Source organism: Gallus gallus, chromosome Z (genome assembly GCF_016699485.2).
Source record: "Gallus gallus isolate bGalGal1 chromosome Z, bGalGal1.mat.broiler.GRCg7b, whole genome shotgun sequence".
Lineage (NCBI taxonomy): Eukaryota > Metazoa > Chordata > Aves > Galliformes > Phasianidae > Gallus > Gallus gallus.
The window spans coordinates 1,843,737-1,862,999 of NC_052572.1; the positions used below are offsets into that span (position 1 = coordinate 1,843,737).

The window sequence follows — 19,263 nt, forward strand, 5'->3', positions numbered from 1 at the left end:
GCGCCCACACACGCTACGCGCGACACCAAAACGCTGCCCCTTCCCAGATCAATCGCCCCCAGCGGGCGCGTCAGCCAGAGACTGACAGCCGGAATAGCCAATGACGAGCGCTGTTCCGCGGCCCCGCCTTGAGCCCGCCCACTCAGTTCCCGCCCTCCTCGTCTCTTTTTTTTTTTTTTCCGCTTACTGCCATTCCATTGGCTGCACTATCCGCCAATCGGCTGCGTGGGAAGCGTGAAGCCAATCCCCTCTCTCTTTCTTAAAGCGATAGAGGAGCAGCCAATGGGCCATCTCTCCTCCCACCTCCGTGGGCGGGCCGTGGCGGAGACCAACTAACACGGGGAGGGCGGGCGTGCAGGGCACATCGCTGAGGGAGGCGGTGGACGCACAGCTCCGAGAGGAGAGGTTGGTGTGCTACGCTCCGGCGGTGCGGGGAACAAGGCTGAGGGTCAGGGTGAGCGGCGGCAAGCGGCGGGAGAGCCGGGGTATGTTCCGGGCGGCGAGGCGGGCCTGGTGCCGGCTGGACGGGCCTGGCCCGGCGGGGGCCGCGCGGCGCCTCCTCCCCCTTTGTTGTGGTGGGGACGCTGCTGCGCTCGGGGTGGCGGGAGAGGGGATGCGGGGGGCGTCGGATCCAACGCCGGGGCCACGCAGCACCACACGAACCCGCACCGTGTGTCTGAGAGTGGTGCCTCAGTGCCCCTTGAGCTCCGGCAGCTCGGGGCCGTGCCCACCGCCCTCTGGGGAAGGACCTCTCCGTCACACGCTCCCCTTACCCATCCCGTAGCTCATGCACGGGAGAAACTGCGCTGTGATGCAGCAGCTCCTTTACAGGGCAGCGTAGCAGTCCTGTCTGTGCTGTTCTTTTTTTTGGAGGGTGAGAAGAGTGCCTCAGTGCAGCCTTCCAGCCTTTGCCCTGGGGGCATAAAAGAAGGGGGCAAAAATGGGTGAAGGGCCCTTGTGGCATCCGACAGCCCTAGAGAGCCGTTGGGTTCAACAGGCTGCAGCTCAGTTTTGTGTCTTGTTGGTTGGATGTCATAATCTGTGACTAAAGAAGCCATGTGTGTTGTGCTCCCTTTAAATCCCTTTACATTAAGTGGGTAGTTTTAAGGAGAAGTTCTGTTCGCTGGGTCCACTGCAGAAAGGTTTCTGAGAATGCTGCTCGTGGCCAACTTCCATCTGCAGCAAGAAGTTAGTCATGACAGCTGATGAGGAGCCCACTCCTAACAGCAGGTTAGTCTGTCCATAAGCGTTGCACTCTTAGCCTGGAGAGCTGCACTTTCAGACTTACTCAGGGCATTACTTTTGTGGGACTGGAGTCTGCGGTGAGACTGGTTAGTCTTTTCTCTGTCCTGCAGCCTGGAAGAACCTCTTGTTAAGTCAAAAGGCTTCTCTAACGGAGTGCGGTTGCTGTTTAGACTTTAAGAAGTGTTATCGCAGTGTTTGAGCTGTGGTTGCATGGTACATGAGTAGCTTTATTGTTTGTTCTGAGGGATGGCTTCAGAACTTCAGTGTTCACAAACTCCAGTGAATTACAGGGGAATGAGAATATAAAGAAAGGTTTGAAGTCTCCCTGCCTTGCTCCATTTGCTTAGCACTATCGTGGTGAAAGATAGCGTTGATTATCAGTGCCTTTAAGAGAGGAGTGGGGGAGGATTGCAGTAAGAATGGCTCGAACTTCAGTGTGTTCTTAGGATTGCTTTTAACAGTAATTTGGGGGTGTTTAATAACTTGTTAGAGGACTGATCTGTAATTGCGTGGTTCAGGATTGGATTGCGCTGACAGTCACCAAAAGGGACAGGGGTGAAGGTTCAGCTTTCTTTAAGGAGGAATCTGGTCATGCGTAATACAATTTGGGAGAAAACTTGTCAGTGTTCCTGAGGTTCTGTTTGATCATAGTAATAAAAATTTCACCCCCCCTTCCCCCCCCCCCCCCCCCCCCCCCCCCCCCCCCCCCCAAAAAAAAAGCACAACTGAAAAAAGTGACTGTTCTCTTTTCCCCACCTAGAAGCTAGGGGCATGGGCAAAATCAGCTGAGCTTGGATTGTGATGTATGTCTAAATGCAAGGCCCTGCTGGGTGCTCCTCCACCTTCCTGCTCCGCTTCATCTTTTAGAAGTGTTGAGCACTGGTTGATGTAATTGAGTTTATTGGAGCTCAGAAATCTCTGCTGCTGAGCGCAGATTTAAAAAACAAAACTTGTCTCCATCTGTCTAATCTCTTTCCCACAAATGTACTGGGAGAACAGGCTTGGTAGTAAGTTCTGGCTAACAGAGAATATGAATTCTGGTTGAGACTGAAGAAAACTCCCAAGTTTTCTTTCTATAAAGGGCAGTGCAAAGCGTTTTAATTACTATAAAAGTATTCTAGATTTTTCAAATGTACTCAACACTGCTTTAATGATTGTGCATGTAAATGCCCTGTAATTGAAAGCAGCCATTTATGGGCCTGACTTGCTAAGTGAGCTGTAAATTCTGCTTTTCAGATTGGATTTAATGACTTTTATCATAAAGCCACAAACTGGTTGTGAGCTGTGCCGAGAGGCAAACAATACCTAAGCTTACTTTGCCAAAATATTTGTAATTGTGGATTTGTTAAACTGAATTGCTGCAGGTCATGCGATGGGATTAGTTTTTTGTAATAGAATGGAGAGTGCAGGCAGTGCTGTGCTCAATACTCTCTGGGCTAGAAGAAATTGGCGACCGCAGAAAATCTTGCTAAACGTCGCTTTCAACTTCCTGCAGTGTTGCTGGATTACAGAAGGCAAGAATTTGTTCCAGATGACTTTTTATTGTGATTAAGTGTGTTTGACAGCCGGGGTGTGAAGGGAGACCAAGAAGAGACTGTGAGAGAGCAGCTCCTGGGTCTGCTATCGGTGTAGTCTGGGGCTTGAGCTTGATTGAATTAAGGTGGAGCAAGGTGAGCTTCATGGAAGATACTCCTCAACCTCTGCTTGTGGTGGAGGAAGGAGAGTTTAACAAAGTTGGGAAACTGTTAAGTTATGCAGATAGAAGCTGAAATAGGCACCCAAGTACCTGCTAATCAGTTCTGGGACTGCTCCTTTCAGATTTACCCAGGAGCATTTCCTTTCTAACCTAATGGAACTGACTTTTGCCTGTTACACATGGAAAATTTTAATCAAAACAAATTAGGTGAGAAGAGCTTAAAGTGCTGTGGTTTGGAATGCTCATTTGGTGCTTTTGTGGCTCTGTTGAGGTCTTTCAGTATTAAGGAGCAATGCTCTGAGTTCATAAATACTAAGTATGTGGGAAAAGTGTGCTGCTTTGCCGACAGGTGAATTGGCTGCCTGCAGCCGTGGTGCCTTTTACTGGCTTTAAGAGGATTGCTAAGATATTACTCTCATAATTATTTCAATCAGAGGTCAGTAAAATTAACATCTTCACTGCTTTCTTGTATTTCTGGCTGCATGCAATTTAGTGCCACTGGGTGAATGTGTTGTTTCTAATCTGTTAATTTTCTTGTAACAATATTTTTTTCATTACTTTGTCTGTAATTTTCAGTACTACTTAGTAACCGGAGAAAAATGCAACTTCTGAAGCTTATTTATTAATGTTGGTGCTCATTTTAGTTCTGCATATAAGAAATGTGAGTTTTCTTGTTTGATTCATAATCAGACTTCATGAAATGCATGGGAGGAAAAATGTCTGTGTTCAAAGTAGATATATGATTCTCTCCTCAATGAGCTATACTGAGGAGAAAGTTGTTATGCAAGTTTCAAGAGCCACTATGAGGCCTGAGCATAATAAACTTCAAAATCTCTGTGCACATTGAGTCTATATAATGGCATGTTGCAAAATCCTCATTCTAAGGTTGTCCCAGAGAGGGAATTGTCTTTGCTGCTGACCCCCTGGATCACAGGTAGCTTGCCTTGAACTTCAGCAGCTCATGCAGGAGCTGAGCCTGGAGCTTGGCTTTGCTGATGAAGCCATGGCCAGATGGAGCCTCTGGGGAGGCAGCGTTTCCGAGCCCTCCCCTCTGCTGAGTAATTGGCTGCAGGGCTCAGCTGGGGGTGGACCATGGCTCAGGGCTTGATTCTAGTGCCCCCAGCTCTTTTCCACCATTGACCCCACAGCAACAAATGCCAGAACCCCAAATACAGGAAGGAAACACCTGGAGCTGTCCTGTTCCAGCCTGAATGTAAGGAGAGAAGGAGGTGCATCATGTGAGTTCCAGGTGTGGTTGTTCTTCAGAAACCTGTGTATGTATAGCAGGCTTGAGCTTCTCCAGGATGATGGAAGAGGTGTCTAGAACACCTTTGGAGGATAAGAAAAAGCCCCTACTGGGACTCACGGCATGCTTTGGAGGGGTGCAGGAGCAGAATTGAAATGTCCTCTCTTGTCCTTTCCTCTAAGTTCTGTAAACAGAATGCCTTCTCTCTACAAGGAGAAAGAGCTTTTAGTTATGCTATACAGAATTCAGGTTTCCTGCAAGGTGAGATGGTTAGCACTGGGGAAATTTGTTTCAAATTCACCTGTCTTGTTCTTTGGAATAACACAGCTTAAAGATTCCAGAAGCAGGTCACAAATTTTGTTATGCTTCAGTTCAGTACAAGATGAAATGCTGCATCTTTTCTTAAAGTTTCTCAGTCTTAATGATTTTGCATTTACACAGGTGACATGGAATGCTACATATGCCATAGATTTTAAAGCTTTATCTCTCAGTGCTGTCTGGTGTAATGTAAGGTCTTGCTACGGCCTTAAACAGGTGATGCTGTAATTAATACCTTTATTATGAAGGAATTACAGGGAGGCGTGTGGAGAAGAAAGGTGGGCATTCCCTCTTCCTCTCAGGTATGTGAAACATCATGCACTGGGTGAAACTGGTATAGAATCTTGTCCATATTCCAGGATTAATGAGGGTAAAAAAAAAAAAGCTTTTAAAAATACCATAAAATGGGACTAAAACTGGGAAGAAACAAACTTTTAGACTCTCTTGAATGCTGCAAAAAAATTTCCTCAGTCTTTTAGCTTCTGTCCTCTTTATTGCAAAAGAGCACTTGAAAATGAAATTATTCTCCTATCATAATCAGCCAGATTACATAGAATAAAACCAGGAGAGATCAGGTTTCTTTATTTCAGGTTTAAGATGAATGAGCAGACTGGTATGAAATACATTGATTGCATAAGGCTTTAGAATAAATTATTCAGAAATCACTTGATATTTTTGATAGCAACACTGTGTTTATAGTGTATACCAGGCACTCAGGAAAGGAAAACTTCCCTTGAAGATTTCAGTCTGCCTGCATGCTGCCCTAAAGTTTTCCTTCATATTTTACGCTTAGTTATTGCTGGGATCATGGGCTTAACATTTAATCCCTGTTCCAGAGAACCACAGCAGAATTGAATAATAGCAGACATGATTCAAACTGCAACTTTAGAAGTTGCCAGCGATCACACTGTTTGACCAACTATAGAAACGTGTGCATGAGGAAGCGGAATATACTGTGGGGGTAGAGATGAAGCATACCACCACCATTAGGCAATCTGCGAGTTTTCCAGTTATAATCTGTTGGATCTAACAGCACGTGTTCCCTGTGTGCCAGCAGTCTGACACTGGTAGCTCTCTTTCAAACCCTTGAGTACTCAGAGCTGCTGTTTTAAGGCAACATCTGGCAAATGTGGTAAGAGTTGAAGTAGTGACAGCTTTCTGCTCCATGTCACACTTCTGCCTTGATACTAATAGTTCAACAACAATGAAACTTGGAAAGGTCTTGAAAGTTTCCCAGTAATTACGTATGGTTCTCAAATACCTCCAGTTACAATGCCTGACTGCAGAGAGGAAATTGTTCTTAATGCTCTACCTGAACTTACCCCAGGTCAACTTCTGGCTGTCGCATTTTGTCCTGTCACCGTTAACTGGGAGCAGAGGCCGACCTTCAGCTCTGTACAGCCTCCTTTGAGGGAGCTGGACAGAGCTATAAGGTCTCCCCTGAGCCTTCTCTTCTCCAGACCCAACAATCCTAGTTCCTTCAGTCGCTGCTCATAAGGCTGTGCTCCAGACCCCTCACAGCTCTGTTGCCCTTCTCTGGACATGCTCCAGAGTCTCATTGCCTTTCTTGTGATGAGAGGCTCAGCACTGAACACAGTGCTGAATACAGAGGGATGGCCACCTCCCTGCTTCTGCTGGCTGCGCAATTTCTGATACAAACCAGGATGCCTTTGGTCCTCTGGGCCACCTGTGCACACTGCTGGCTCATGTTCAGCTGAGCATCAACCAGCACCCCCAGGTCCTCTGCCTCCTCACAGCCTTCCAGCTGCTCTGCCACCAGCCTGTAGTGGGGTTGTTGTGGCCAAAGTGCAGGACCTGGCACTTGGTCTTGGTGAAGCTCATCCTGTTGACCACAGCCCAGTGATCCAGCCTGTCCAGATCACTCTGTAGGGCTTTCCTAGCCCCAGGCAGATTGATGCTTCCTCCCAGCTTGGTGTAATCTGCAAACTTCCTGAGGGTGCACTCAGTCCCCTCCTTCAGATAATCAATAAAGGTGTTAAGCAGGATTGCCCCAGCACTGTCCCCTGGGGAACACCACTCATGACCAGTTGCCAGCTGGATATATCTCCGTTCACCACCCTTCTCTGAATGGTAGTGAAAATAGTACACAGGCAGGAAAAACGATTTGCTGCTGTTGGGATGGGGCACTAAGCTAGTTGCACTGACTTCTGTCACATCAGGGTTTTTCTTAATTACTTTATTGCTGCTTTTTCCTTGCATAATTGAGGTTTATTCAACCCTGAGCATAGCTGTGCCTTGTACTTCACTGTGCCTCCTGTAGGCATGGAGTAGCGAGCATCTTCTGCATGCGTTAAGCTGAAAGATTGTCCTGTGTGTATTCGTCACAGTTGGCTGCAGTGTTAAGGTAAACAAAGTCCTGTCCTACTTGTGTCATGTTCTCTTTGCTCACCCTTTGGAAGAAACGAGATTGTTGCTGGAATAGCTTGTTGAAATGCTTACTGATACTGCTGGCAAATCTCTGACATGGCATAACCATGGCTAGAAGAGAAGTCAGAGCCTCCTAGAATCATACTTACTCTGCAGCCATGGCATATATATTATTTTCTTAAATAGTAAGATGTGAGAGTCAGTGTAACAAAGAATGTGTTGTCTATGTCCTCCTATTTAAAAATATATCGTGTTAATGTAAACATGACCACCAGATTAACAGATAAACTAGGCTTTCTGGTAGCACCTATAAAAACTAGTAAACATGTGTGAGGAAAGTGGTAGAAATCAAGTAAAGAATCTGGAAAATTCTAGTTAGTTAGGGCTGGACTGTCAGTCTTTTGGAAATGGGGAGAGGAAGATTTTTGCCTCAGACTATCTGAAAAATGTGAGAGTTCAAATGTAAACAAGTCTGAGATGCATGGGCTTTCTGCATGTAGCCGATTTCAAGACTTAAATCAATCAACATGCATTTGAGGCAGAAACACAAATTGTGATCTGTATTAAAAAAAAAAAAAGCACCAGAGAATACAGAAAATATAGATATCAGTGTTATCTCAAGGGAGAGAATACAGCAAGCTTGGACTCATCATCTCAAGGGGTGTTGTAAAGCTGAAAATAGATAAAAACACAGAGAATGTTTAGAGGGTTTGGAAGAATAGGCAATTTAACAGAGTGGTAAGTGAGACTACTGAAGTGTGTAGTTTATAATGCTGACAATCAGGGCAGTTGAAAGGTGACAAATCAGAAGCTGAAGAATTGGCAGTGTCTCTATTATATGTTAGTGAGCTCCATAAACTTGAGAAGAATGAGTGTGTGGAAGAGCAGTGATAGTGGTATTTGGTTGCAGACGTCTGTCAGTATTGGCTCCTAGGGAAAACATAGCTCAAGTGTCCTGCTCAGCCTTGGATTGAGAATGTTGGCTGCTGAGATTGTTTCTGTATTTTGCTGTAGTTGGGGCTCCAGTGTAATGCTTCTGCAGTCTGCAAGATTTGACCTGCAGCCTGACGTATTGGCCACAGTACTGTAATAATATAACACCATTGAAAGAACATTTCATTCTTATATGAAGGTGAAGTCTTTCATTTAGGATGGATGAGTTATTATTTAAAGCTCCCTGTGGAATATAACCCAGCTTTTGCTGACTTGTTGGTTCTCATTGAAACTGTGAAGGTGTGATGAAGCAGAAGTCGGCTGGGAATACCATAACCTAAAGTGTCCCAAATGAACCATTGCTGTTTTGCAGATGAGAAACCTTACTAGGTGAGGTATATTTTGGACAGAAGTGAGGAGTCTGCCTGCACGGTATGCACATAAGCTGCCTGGAAAGCTCTGATTGAGTAGCCTGAAGGTAGCATTTAATACTTGGCTACAGCAAGGTACTAACTATTACAACTAAGCGTGCTGAAGTTGGGCAGCATGATAACTTTATGGAATTCAGGTATCCAGTTACTGCCTGGAAATAAGACTAGTTCTGACTTCAGTGCAGTGCTTCTGTCTGTAGATGATGCTGTCCTCAAGCTCCAACAGCTGTCTGCTTAAAGTGATACAGCTGATTTGAGGCTTATGTTTTAATAACTGAAAGTAGCCTGATACAAACTGTAAAACTGAGAAGTATATATGTGTATATATGTATATATTACTGGCTGTCATTTCTTTGGATCGGTTTGAAGTACAAATAGGGATGAATGCCAGACATGGCTCAAACTTCAGTGTCCCTCATGGTCTTTTGCTTTATATAAATGTCCTGATTGGGTAGTTGATACTGAATGGACGGGTGTCAAAATTCAAAACAAATGGAACTGCACCAGTCAGACACCTACAAAATGAGATTTCAAATATCCTTTAATGGATTTTGAAAGACGTGATGATTTCAGTTAGTGACATCTAGGGAGGTTGACTATCTGTAGGCTCTTGAGTTATAGATAGAGCCATGGAATAAACTCAGCATCAAACTTTAAAGTGAATTTCAGATTCACGTTCTGAACTATTACCTGAATTGTTTGGAGGTGGCAAGTCCTGTAGCATTTGATAATAGAGGATCCTAATCAAGTAAAACCTCAATGCTAATATGTCTGTTTTGGTTTGCATTTTTAGCGATCAGACGGAAATCTCTAATTGTGTGCTGAGAGTTCTGTCTGGTGGAAGTCATGTCATCCATTCTGCCATTCACTCCACCGGTTGTGAAGAGACTCCTTGGGTGGAAGAAGTCAGCTGGTGGCTCTGCAGGGGCTGGTGGTGGTGAGCAGAATGGGCAAGAGGAGAAGTGGTGTGAAAAAGCGGTGAAAAGCTTGGTCAAGAAGCTAAAGAAAACAGGACAGCTGGATGAGCTTGAGAAGGCCATTACCACTCAGAACTGCAATACGAAGTGTGTGACTATACCAAGGTAAGTTCTGTTGCATTCGACATCCCTTACAACCGCTTAAGAAGTGACTAAATGTATGTTAATTTGTGTGAGCAATTTGAAAACAAAATCAGTTGCATGCTTTTGATTCTTTAAAAGTTCTTTCAAACCTGTTTTGGTTTTATGTACTGCTTGCTTCAGTTCTTAGAACTGAATCACATGCTTTGTACATTCACAATTTTTAGTAAGTTTACGATTAAGTTTTTGTTACTACCTGGATTGCAGTTTGTGTATGTTCTGGTGGTGCCTAGCACAGCTCTTCGCTCATAACACTGCCGTATGCTTTTATTTTATAACTCTCTGTATTCGGAGGGGCTTAATTGAACTTGCACTTCCACATTAAAACAAACAAAAAAAGACTAGTTTTTCCTTGGTCAACACTTCAGTCCTCTTAATTATTATTTTCAGTTGTATATGGAAGTTTTGTTGAAGTTTTACAAACTGCATCCATTTTCCCATTTGAAGGGAAGCCAGTGGAAGTAGTTTGTCTGAAGACTAATTATTACTTGTTATTGGTTAATGAAAGTGCTTTTCATTTAATAACTTAAGAGTACTTTTAGATCTTCTCTTCTGCTCCTTATATGTATGTATATTTAGGTGAACAGCTCAAATTCTACCCCTTTGACTTTCTCAACTTCATTCACTGCAACTGCTGTGCGAGAGGCAAGGGTTGTTTGTTAAGTGTATCTCTAGGTTCATGTTGTACAGAAATACCACTGAAGGTGCGTGTATAAGCTCATCAAGGGTGCAACATGAATCTCCAATCACTGTATGGTGTGTTTCTATAAAAATGTAAGAAAGTCTGGTGACAGGAATATTTTGGGCATTTAGCCCCCTGACACTCAGGCAGTTTCTCTCTTAGAAACTATCCTATTTTATGACCTCAATTCCTGTATTACTAGCACACTGAGCCCAGCTACTTTTAAGCTTTGTTCTAATCATAGTTCCATCTATGTTCAACCGATGTCAGTAGTGGTTGCCACCTGTCAAATGTTATGGCTGTTACCTGATCATCATTTTAGCATTATCCTTTAGGTTTGATATAACTTTTTCTCTAATGGCATACCCATGGCTGCTTTCATTCTGTCCTCTATTTTCTGCTCACCTTTTGTTTCTAATGTCACCTCCCACCTGTATTTTCTTTCCAAACTTTGTGGGTTTCTCATCTGTTTTGTATACTCTCCTTGTTGTGATGGGCAGTTTTTGCTGGATTGTGAGGTACTGTTCTCACCATTCCTTGGATCAGCTGAAGGAGAACTCACCTACATTTTACTTTTCTTGACTACCGTATGAATAAGCTGGTAGCTGGAGCAATTTGGGTGGTGTTGGCATAAGGTTTAGTTTTAAACTAACAAATGGCTTTGGTGCTAACAAGCGAGATGATATCAGTACACAGACTTCATTTTCATAGCTGGCTTTTGGACTGTTGCTGTTATTTCACTTTGACAGCAGTAGTCTGGGTTCCCAGGAAAGACCAAATGTCAGCTCAGTACTGTAATGACTTCTGGAGTTTTTTGTTTTTGGATTTAGTAAGCTAATAAAACTGCTGCTTGAGACCCATTCCAATGAATTTCTTAAAGATCTGCAGATCAGCAGGGGTAAACAACAGAGGGTTGACTTGGAAACGTTTTTTTCCTTCCTTGTGGGCAAGAAGTTTGGAGTGCTCAGTTGCTGAGGTGCACTTCTGTCATGAGTGAAGGTTTGTTGGTTTTTTTTTTTTGATGGTGATTTTTGACCAGCTTTAGATTCAATTTATGACAGTTGCTTAGCTCAGCATCTCAGCAAGTGCTCTGAGATGCCCCTCTGTGGAGCTGTTGCTTTATACTGTCACTAGAAGTTTCACTTATGGTTTCAAAAGTTTCTGGTCCCATTGAAAATTTCCGTAGCTTGATAAAATAGTTAATTCTAGTATACTTTTTTCATCTCAAAACTGAGAGTGGGTTGGATGGAACTGAATAAAGCTGCCCCTTCAGAAATCTGCATACACACAGCTTTTGATAATCCCATTGCGTTGTTCTGTTTCTGGCTGTTTGTCAAGGTGACCACACAGAAAGCAGGGCTGATGCTGTGTGAGCTACCCAGGCTGCTCGTGTGAATTACCACAACTTCTTATGCAGACTAATTGAGGTTCTGAGAAAGCAGAAGCAAACAGATGGAGTGGGTGTTGGCATCACGCAGCAGGGATGCTGAGCTCCTCAGAAGTGGGTCAGTAATCTAGAGCAGAGGCTAAATAAGTGCAGAGGTCCATTTCACACCAGCCCTTCGAGTAATTTGGAGTTATCTTGCAGAATCCTCCCGGAAAGCCAGTGGGATTCTAATCTCCTAATCCTTGCCTATCCTTAAACTAAATGGAGACACCAGTTCACTTTTCTAGAATATGTAATGAATTCAGATACATTTAAGATCATGTCTTTATGCTCTCCCCTGCAGTTCTGATACAAATGGAGCACAAGAAACAAGTCAGTGAAGAAACATTTTATGTAAGACTTCTACTGGAGTAGCTACTTTCTCACTAGCATGGATTGAAAGGAGTAGTTTGTAAATAACATCAACTAAAATCCACATCCTTAACAAGACAAACCACACCATGCAGTGCAGAGCTAGCTTGCATGTTCATAGTCTGTGTTCATGGTTTAGAAAGTTGTTTCAGTGGTGGCAGAACATTTGTGCTCAAGGTAGGGAAACACAAATCCCTGGTTTCAGTACTCTTGGCTGTATCAGCTGTATGGCTCTCCTGTCTTGAAATATATAGAGATGCTCCTTGCTCCTTTTCTTTTCTTCTTTTTTTTTGGTAATAAAATCTGTTAAGTTGCTTTTTTTAAAATACCGAATAATGCAGAAATAGTACCAACAGAGATTAGCTGCAGTAGATTTTGGATAATGTTGACTGGAGTTTGTAGCTCCTATATATATTAAGGAGGAGAAAAAAAATACCAGGGAAGTAGTTGTTTGCATTGAGTTTATACTGTTTTGTGATGTCTCACGTTCTCTGGAGCTAGATTTTTGCAAACTAATTCCATCCTGTGTTGTGCTGACAGTTCCCCTGCTGGCACAGTCTGCATGAGGCAGCGTTGAACTGAGGTACAGGGTGTCACAGAGTGTAGGTGCTCTTTTTGTTCCAGTATATGTGGGAGGATAAGGAAGGGCTGGGTGCTTCCCATCAGTCTCAGCATCTGCAGCCTTCATTCATTTCAGCTTTGCATAATGAATAGAGCTTCCATGCATGCCCTGACAAGGTGACTGCTGGTTGGGAGGAAGGAACAGCTAAAAAAAGGTGTCTGTAGCAGTATACCTCTGTTTCCTTTTCCAGATGCTGTGTCCTCATGTCAGTGCTCTAGGAAGGTTTCATATAGTTGAAGACTTTCTCCTTGAGCAGACACAATTTTTCTTGGTCTTAATGGTAGTGGTTATATTAGAACTACTACATACATTTGCTTTTGTTACTGTGCTAGGAACACTATTTAGCTCTGAATTTTCATTGTGATGGGGAAGTTGAGCCTCTACAGAGGAGGTAAATTTTATCACTGCTTTATAGTAATCTACAGGCTATATACAGGCTCAGAAGAAAAATATTGAATGTGTTGACAAGTGATCTGGCAAAGTACTGGCTGAAGGAAGGTTTTAAGACCAGCTTCCTTAAGTCCCAGTTTAGGGATTTTTTGCTGTTGTGCTTTAGAGCCCAGACTGAAATGAACAGCTGCTCCCAGCAGAGAGATGGCTATCCCTCTTGCAAGCCCTTATTTTCCTGCCTGCTGTGCCACTGGAGTTTGGGAAGGTGCTCCCTGGGAAATGGTTGCTCTTCAGTTCAGTATGAATGTGGAAAATGTGGTCTTATCTGTGCCCTCTGCCCTTCTTGCTTCACAAGAGGGATAACATCCCTGTGCTGTTTCCTGATTTTCAGACACTTATTGTTGCTTGTTTTTCAGCACCCTCTCAAATGAAAAAATAAGAGAGGCTCAAATCCTATAGCTGAATTCTGGAATTTGTAGGCAGTAATTAGACTTGTGAAGCACCTGACTTCTGCTTCAAATATGAAGTGAATTCCGTGCTTTTACCATTCAGAGGCAGAGAAGAAACCCAGCAGTGGACTCCATCGTTTAGGGAATATGGAAGATTTCAAGGAAACGTTGGGTAAAATACAAAGCAGATAACTGCAAGTGAATTGTTCACTTTGAGTTGAGATTACCAGCTGCCTACTGACCAACTCCTTAATTTTGTTGTATTTCAAATGTATTCTACAAGGAGTGAGATACTTAAAGCTGTATAACCTGGTGAAAGTTCACCAATCACCTAGAGGCAAGGTCACGTGCCATGGTCCGAATTCTCCGAAACAACAAGGAATTTCTCAAGCATGCCAGCGTTGTTCTCTTGCTTGCTTGCCCCGCAGCACTCACTTCATCTTCTGCAGTGAGTTAGCAGTATGGCTAAGATAAGTAGCTTAGGCGCAGCATATTGCATGTGTTAAAACTGTTCTCTGAAAGTTGGCTCTTGTGTTACTTAACGTTAGCCTCCATACATGTAACTAAATAATGCTAATGAAGTATTTACAAAAGAGTTAGCAGCAGAAGCAAACTAGGCAAATAAAGGCATTTGTAATGATGGGACCAAGTCGAATGCTTGTGAGCAAACATATTTTAAAATGGTGAGATTTGGATGCCTTTTTCTTCATATAAATTAACAAAAAGTAAATGGTAATTCAGGTATAAAGCTCACTGTTTTCATTTAACATAACCTGTGCTACCAGTTACTTTTTTTTTTTTTTTTTTTCAAATTCCATGGGAATCTTTGTTGGGAAAGTGCTCACACAGCTGCATGCAGTCACCTAGTTTTCAGGATGCCTTTGATTATCAGTAGAGCGGAGCTGTTGAGCTAACCTGTCTTCTAGAACAGATTGTTTTTGAGCTTTTAGTACTTTTCCCCCGAATATAGTACTACAGAGAAATAAATTCCTTTTGTTCCTTCTCAGATTAAAACTGTAGAGTATGAGTGATTTCAACAGTCACCCTGGGAGACGGCAAAAGGTCCCTCAGGAAATGCTTTTAGAATTCCAACATCTGCTGTGAAGCTGTGAGGACAACAGCAGGCAGTTGGGTTGGCACAGCAGATCCTAAAATAACATTGCTATCCAGACAGAGGTGAAGTGTGTTTTCCCAGCAACACAACTTGGCAGTGTCTGTTGGTTTGTAGCTGTGATAATTCACTACTCGAGTTGAGGACGGAAATTAATTTTTAATCATAGCTCACAAACCGAGAACTGCTCTGGATAAGGAATGTTCTCAAACCATACCCTGTATTTTGGTCCATATGCATTCACTTAGACATAAATCAGTTCCACAGATGTTTGAAGACTATAGTTGAACATCTTAAGTTTCTAAAAACATGTATAGACGTTTAAGACAATACAGCAAAATACACAAAAGCACCACTTCGTTGCTGAGATTACAGAGCTTGTAAATTGTTTGCTGTTAAACCAACTCTTTTTCTCATTTTATGGTGACAGCTTTCAGCTGACTCTGTTCTGTAGCGCTGTGTTGTGCAGTCTGGATTTGGGCACCCAGAGAAAACAGCACTGCTCTGATGCTGAGCTGCCTTCCTTGGAGCCCTTTCAGAATTGGGTGACGGTAGCTGGAGCCTGGTTTTTCCAGGCCATCTTGTGCCCAAAGATAAACGCGCCCAGCCCTTCTTGATTTCCACAGACCCAGAATGGTACGTCGGCATCTGTAGGCAGAAGAAAACTGCTCATAGTTACATACAGATGAAACGATGTGCACGAGTATGAGATTGCAGAACCCTTACATGCTGTATATAATGGGAAATAAAGCATGTCAAACTTGACTTCCAGTCTCAATGAAACTTAATTTCTAAACCTGAAGTAAACAAATAGTAAGGCAGTACTGGTGACACTACTTGCATCTGCTGTGTGAAAACTATTGTTACATGTTTCCTTGACAGCTTACTTGGTGTCTTTCCCTGAAACTAAACTTTAAAAGGCAAGATAACTGAAGCCCTGCTGGTGGTCATTCCTAAATTCCTTTATTTCTTTCAGCTGATGAAAGAAAATAACTTCAGATCAACTGAAGTTATCAGTTCAGATCAACTTCAGATCACCTGTGAAAGCATCCAGCTACATGGAAGTGCCAGTTTGTCTGGCACTGATACTTGTAACTGTATATTTATAAATGCATACTCAAGGGAGTGGAATAACTACACAATATGTATTCTTGTCTTCAGGAACCAGCTTTATGCCAATACCTCTTTGAAGCCTCTTTGCAATGAGCTTGGCACTTGGAGCATTTCTTACTGAAAATCTTTTCTGAACTGAGCCGTGCTGTTTTGTAGTCCTCTTTTTTTTGAGTGGAGCCATTGTGGGTTGGGATGGATAGAGTGTAGCAGAGGGCAGCTACAGGGATGCTGAAAGCAGGGGAAGACCTGGAGTTGAGTGGTGTCACTGCCATTCCCAAACTCCTTTCTGCATGGCGTATGTTCTAGCATAGGTAAGTCACTCTTTAAAAGAAGAATTTGAAGATATATGTTTACTGTCCTTCTAGGGCACTGTTAATTTCAATTAAGAGTAATGACTATGTTCACATGTAGTTGAGTAAGGGTTTATTAAATATACTCAAATATTACTTTTGAATTTTGCACAGCTGTGGCAGTGTTTAGGACTGAATTGCTGGATCAAATTGTGCTTTAGCCATAGCTCAAACTGCAGTGTCTCATAATATTTATGTCATCCTGAAAAAGAAAGTCTTAGAGCATTGAACAAAGAATCTCAGGGCTGCCAATTTCGAGCTCGTGCAACTCAGGAAGTCACATGGCTTACCCACATAATTTGTTACTGAGTTGGTGTGCCAAGCAGAAAGTATTGGCATGTCACTGGAGTCAGATCAGCTTGTGAGAATTCAGATGTGCGAGATACTCAGCCAGTAGCAAAATGCTCTGTAGTTAAAGGAGCTTGCCCCTTGAGTCAGGAGGAAGAACTGCTGAGTTTTGAGGACCTTGTTAGTGTTAACTGATACTGTATGGAGGCTCAAGGTGTGGATTCTAATCTGAGCATTGCTGCTTTTCCCAGTGTAACCTTGTAAACTTTTAATTTGCTGTCACTTTTCAGTGTAAGTAAAAAAGAGCTTTTGTTATGCTTGCATTAGTGCCACCTCTTCACTGGCATAAAATGAATTGTTTGGTTAAAGACTCTGAGTATAAGACATCGTTCCTAATGCAGCATTACTGATGTGGAGAGCAAATTTGGAAGTGAGAATTTGCTGGCATCTCTGGAAGTTCCTTTGCTTCATGTTACTGTTGGTCCTCATGAAGATAGCTTGGGTAGTAAGAAACAGGAAGAAATAGTTAAGAGGCAGAATCAAAAATTACATGTTAAAATTGAATTTATATTCCAGTAAATGTTTATGCCAGGTTAAAAGCTGATGCTGGGGTTCAAGAACCCATAAAGTTCAGAGGGCATTTTATTGAAAATAGCTATCTGTGATTGCTTCACCCATTGTCCTGCTTAGTGGATCCCAGCACGAAGCTGTAACCAAAAAGAATAATGCCTGTGTCTGGCACCTTGTCTTACCATTAAGATGTGTTGGTGACTTCAGAACAAGTTGGCTGTGCTTTATTGACAGTATTGAGCTCTAAATTACCTCATAAATACCATTTATTTTTTCTCCAATAAAGGAATTGGGGCTGTGGTCAGCCCAAGTCTATGCTAAGCTATTCACTGGAATAGCGGAAAACTTGTGAGGGTAACTGTATCAATGCTGTGTTCTCATCACAAACAGCTCTTGTTGGCTTCTGTCATGCCGCATTGTTTGCAGCAGACCAGCAGGATACAGGAGAACAATCAGAAGCCACAGCAGGTTCACATCTCACTGCATGTGCTTCAGAGTTGGCAGAGGAACAATGAGCTTGGGGAAATCCCCTTGGATGGGTGCTGCACAGTGATCTGACTTCAGCATTTGTTTAGAAAAAGATTCCCCAAATGGTGGCTTTTTATTCTGAAATGTGTAAGTGCATTTCAGTAGGTCAGAACTGAGGGTCTTTGCTTGAAGCCTTTGCCTGTAATTTTTAGGAAACTGGCCGGATCTCCATGTACTTGGGTTGTCTTGTCTAGCCGACTGGGTAGGTAAAGCCCAGTGCAAAACAAGCTGTTGCTCAGTGTTCCTTAAATGCATGCTTAAAGTTACTGCTTGGTTAAATTGATGAGTTCCATCCTAAAACTGGTCTTCACTTCCTCTTAGTTTTGTGGGAGGCTTCAAGTCGAGTTCCTCTGTTGATATTTAAAGTAATTTAACATACACTGTAGTTCTGAAATCTTGAACGTGAAGAAGGCGTATTATCAACTGATGGGGAGGTTTTCAGCTTTATCATGGAAAGTTGTGCTGAAATAACCCTTGACTCTCTGGTGCTTGGTTGAAGAAGTCTTTTCTCTTAAACAGGTCACTCAAATGCTATTATCAAGGACTCCAGATACATTTTCCATGAGCACCTTCTGTGCATTCATGTGTTTGTAAGTCTGCAGTAGCACAGCATCTGCTTGCCAAAGCTTATTCTTTACTGTCCTTCTGTAATAAGGATCTCCCCTTCTGTGGCAGTGAGGGGGACTGAGTATGATTTTAGGAGCCATATAAAGGGAAGAATTCAGCTGTGTCCCTTTTAATGAATTCCACGAAGAATTCATTAGAGATTTCTTTGTGGAATGAACGAATATATGAGAATATATTATGAGAATGAAAATACCTTTTTCCTCTAAACATGGAGTGTCTGATGTTTTGCATTTGTCCTGAATACCTGTCTGGCAGATTGCCTTGTCAAATCACCATTAGTACCTAGAGAACCATGTTTTGTTGTCTCCTCTATCTTTCAATTAAATGGATATAGTTGGAGGAGATAATACCTGCCAGTATTGTCCCTGTGGCACACTGTATCGATGGCAAGTCTTTAAAAATGCTGTAATGCTCTGCTTGATCTTTTACTTATTGTGTGGCAACTGATTCGTATTTTGTCCAGCAACCACCCACACTTTTTGAGAAGGATTTAACCAGCTCTCCTTGCACCAGGAAGCCACGTAACTGTTTTTACTTGCATGCTAATATTCTTGAGCCTTTTAATCTCTGATCTTTGGCTGCCTTGGTACAGGGAGAGAGCTGCCACCTTCAACACAGGGTGGATGGTGGTAAATAAGAGTTGCCTCTTGACAAGTGGAAGGAGGAAGAGCAAATTATTGGACGCCCTGGGAAAGTACTTCAGCTGTTAAGCAATTGCATGTGAGGCAAGAGTGCTTGTGTGCATCAGCTTCAGTTGCATGTTCTGGGTGTGGATTATGAACTAGATGCTTAAGACTTCAGGACTTGTCTGTAACTGTAATACTTCCTTTTTGTCTATCTTTAGGCAGTGAAGCTCAATAAATAGGCTTTGATATTACTTTTACAGGATCTGTCCCATGCATACTTGCATTTTAGGGCCGTAATTCAGTGGGCCTGGTGGTGGTGGCCCAATGGTTGGACTTGAGGACCGTAGAGGCTTTTTCCAGCCATAATGATTCTATGATTTCTGTTATGAATATCTAATGTGGATTCCCACATTCTGGCCCCTGGAGTAGTTAGGCACCTTGGCTGTCAAGCTGCATTCTTGATTTTTGCCTTTACTCACCTTTCAGGCAATGTAATGTCTCAGCAAACAAAATCCATTTAAAAGAAACAAAACACGCTTTCCTGTACCTGATCATTGATACTTCTTCAAGCCTCTTTATGGGTTTTTCTTGATAGTTATTAATTTTCTTTATTATTAGTAGTATAATACAGGTATTGCTGGGAGTGAGGGCAGTGCCATTGTCTGACTTCAGTTAATTTTTATATTTACTTGTACATCAAGATTTGCTGTAGCAGTCATCACGCAGGTACTATT

General features: G+C 42.7%; 1 protein-coding gene across 6 annotated transcripts in view; it reads left to right on the top strand.

The window, feature by feature from the left end:
- The first annotated feature begins 318 nt into the window (after positions 1-318).
- SMAD2 (SMAD family member 2) overlaps positions 319-19,263 on the top strand; it is a 41,776-nt gene continuing 22,831 nt past the window's right edge. For 2 of the 6 annotated variants that reach the window (NM_001396712.1, NM_001396713.1), the window contains exons 1-2: positions 319-485; positions 9,051-9,339. In NM_001396712.1, coding sequence (NP_001383641.1) covers positions 9,104-9,339 — 236 coding nt within the window. In that variant the 5' untranslated portion in view covers positions 319-485; positions 9,051-9,103. Of the gene's footprint in view, positions 486-2,552; positions 8,259-9,050; positions 9,340-19,263 lie in introns of those variants that run through there. The other 4 variants (NM_001396710.1, NM_001396711.1, NM_204561.2 and 1 more) reach the window with 3 other exon arrangements.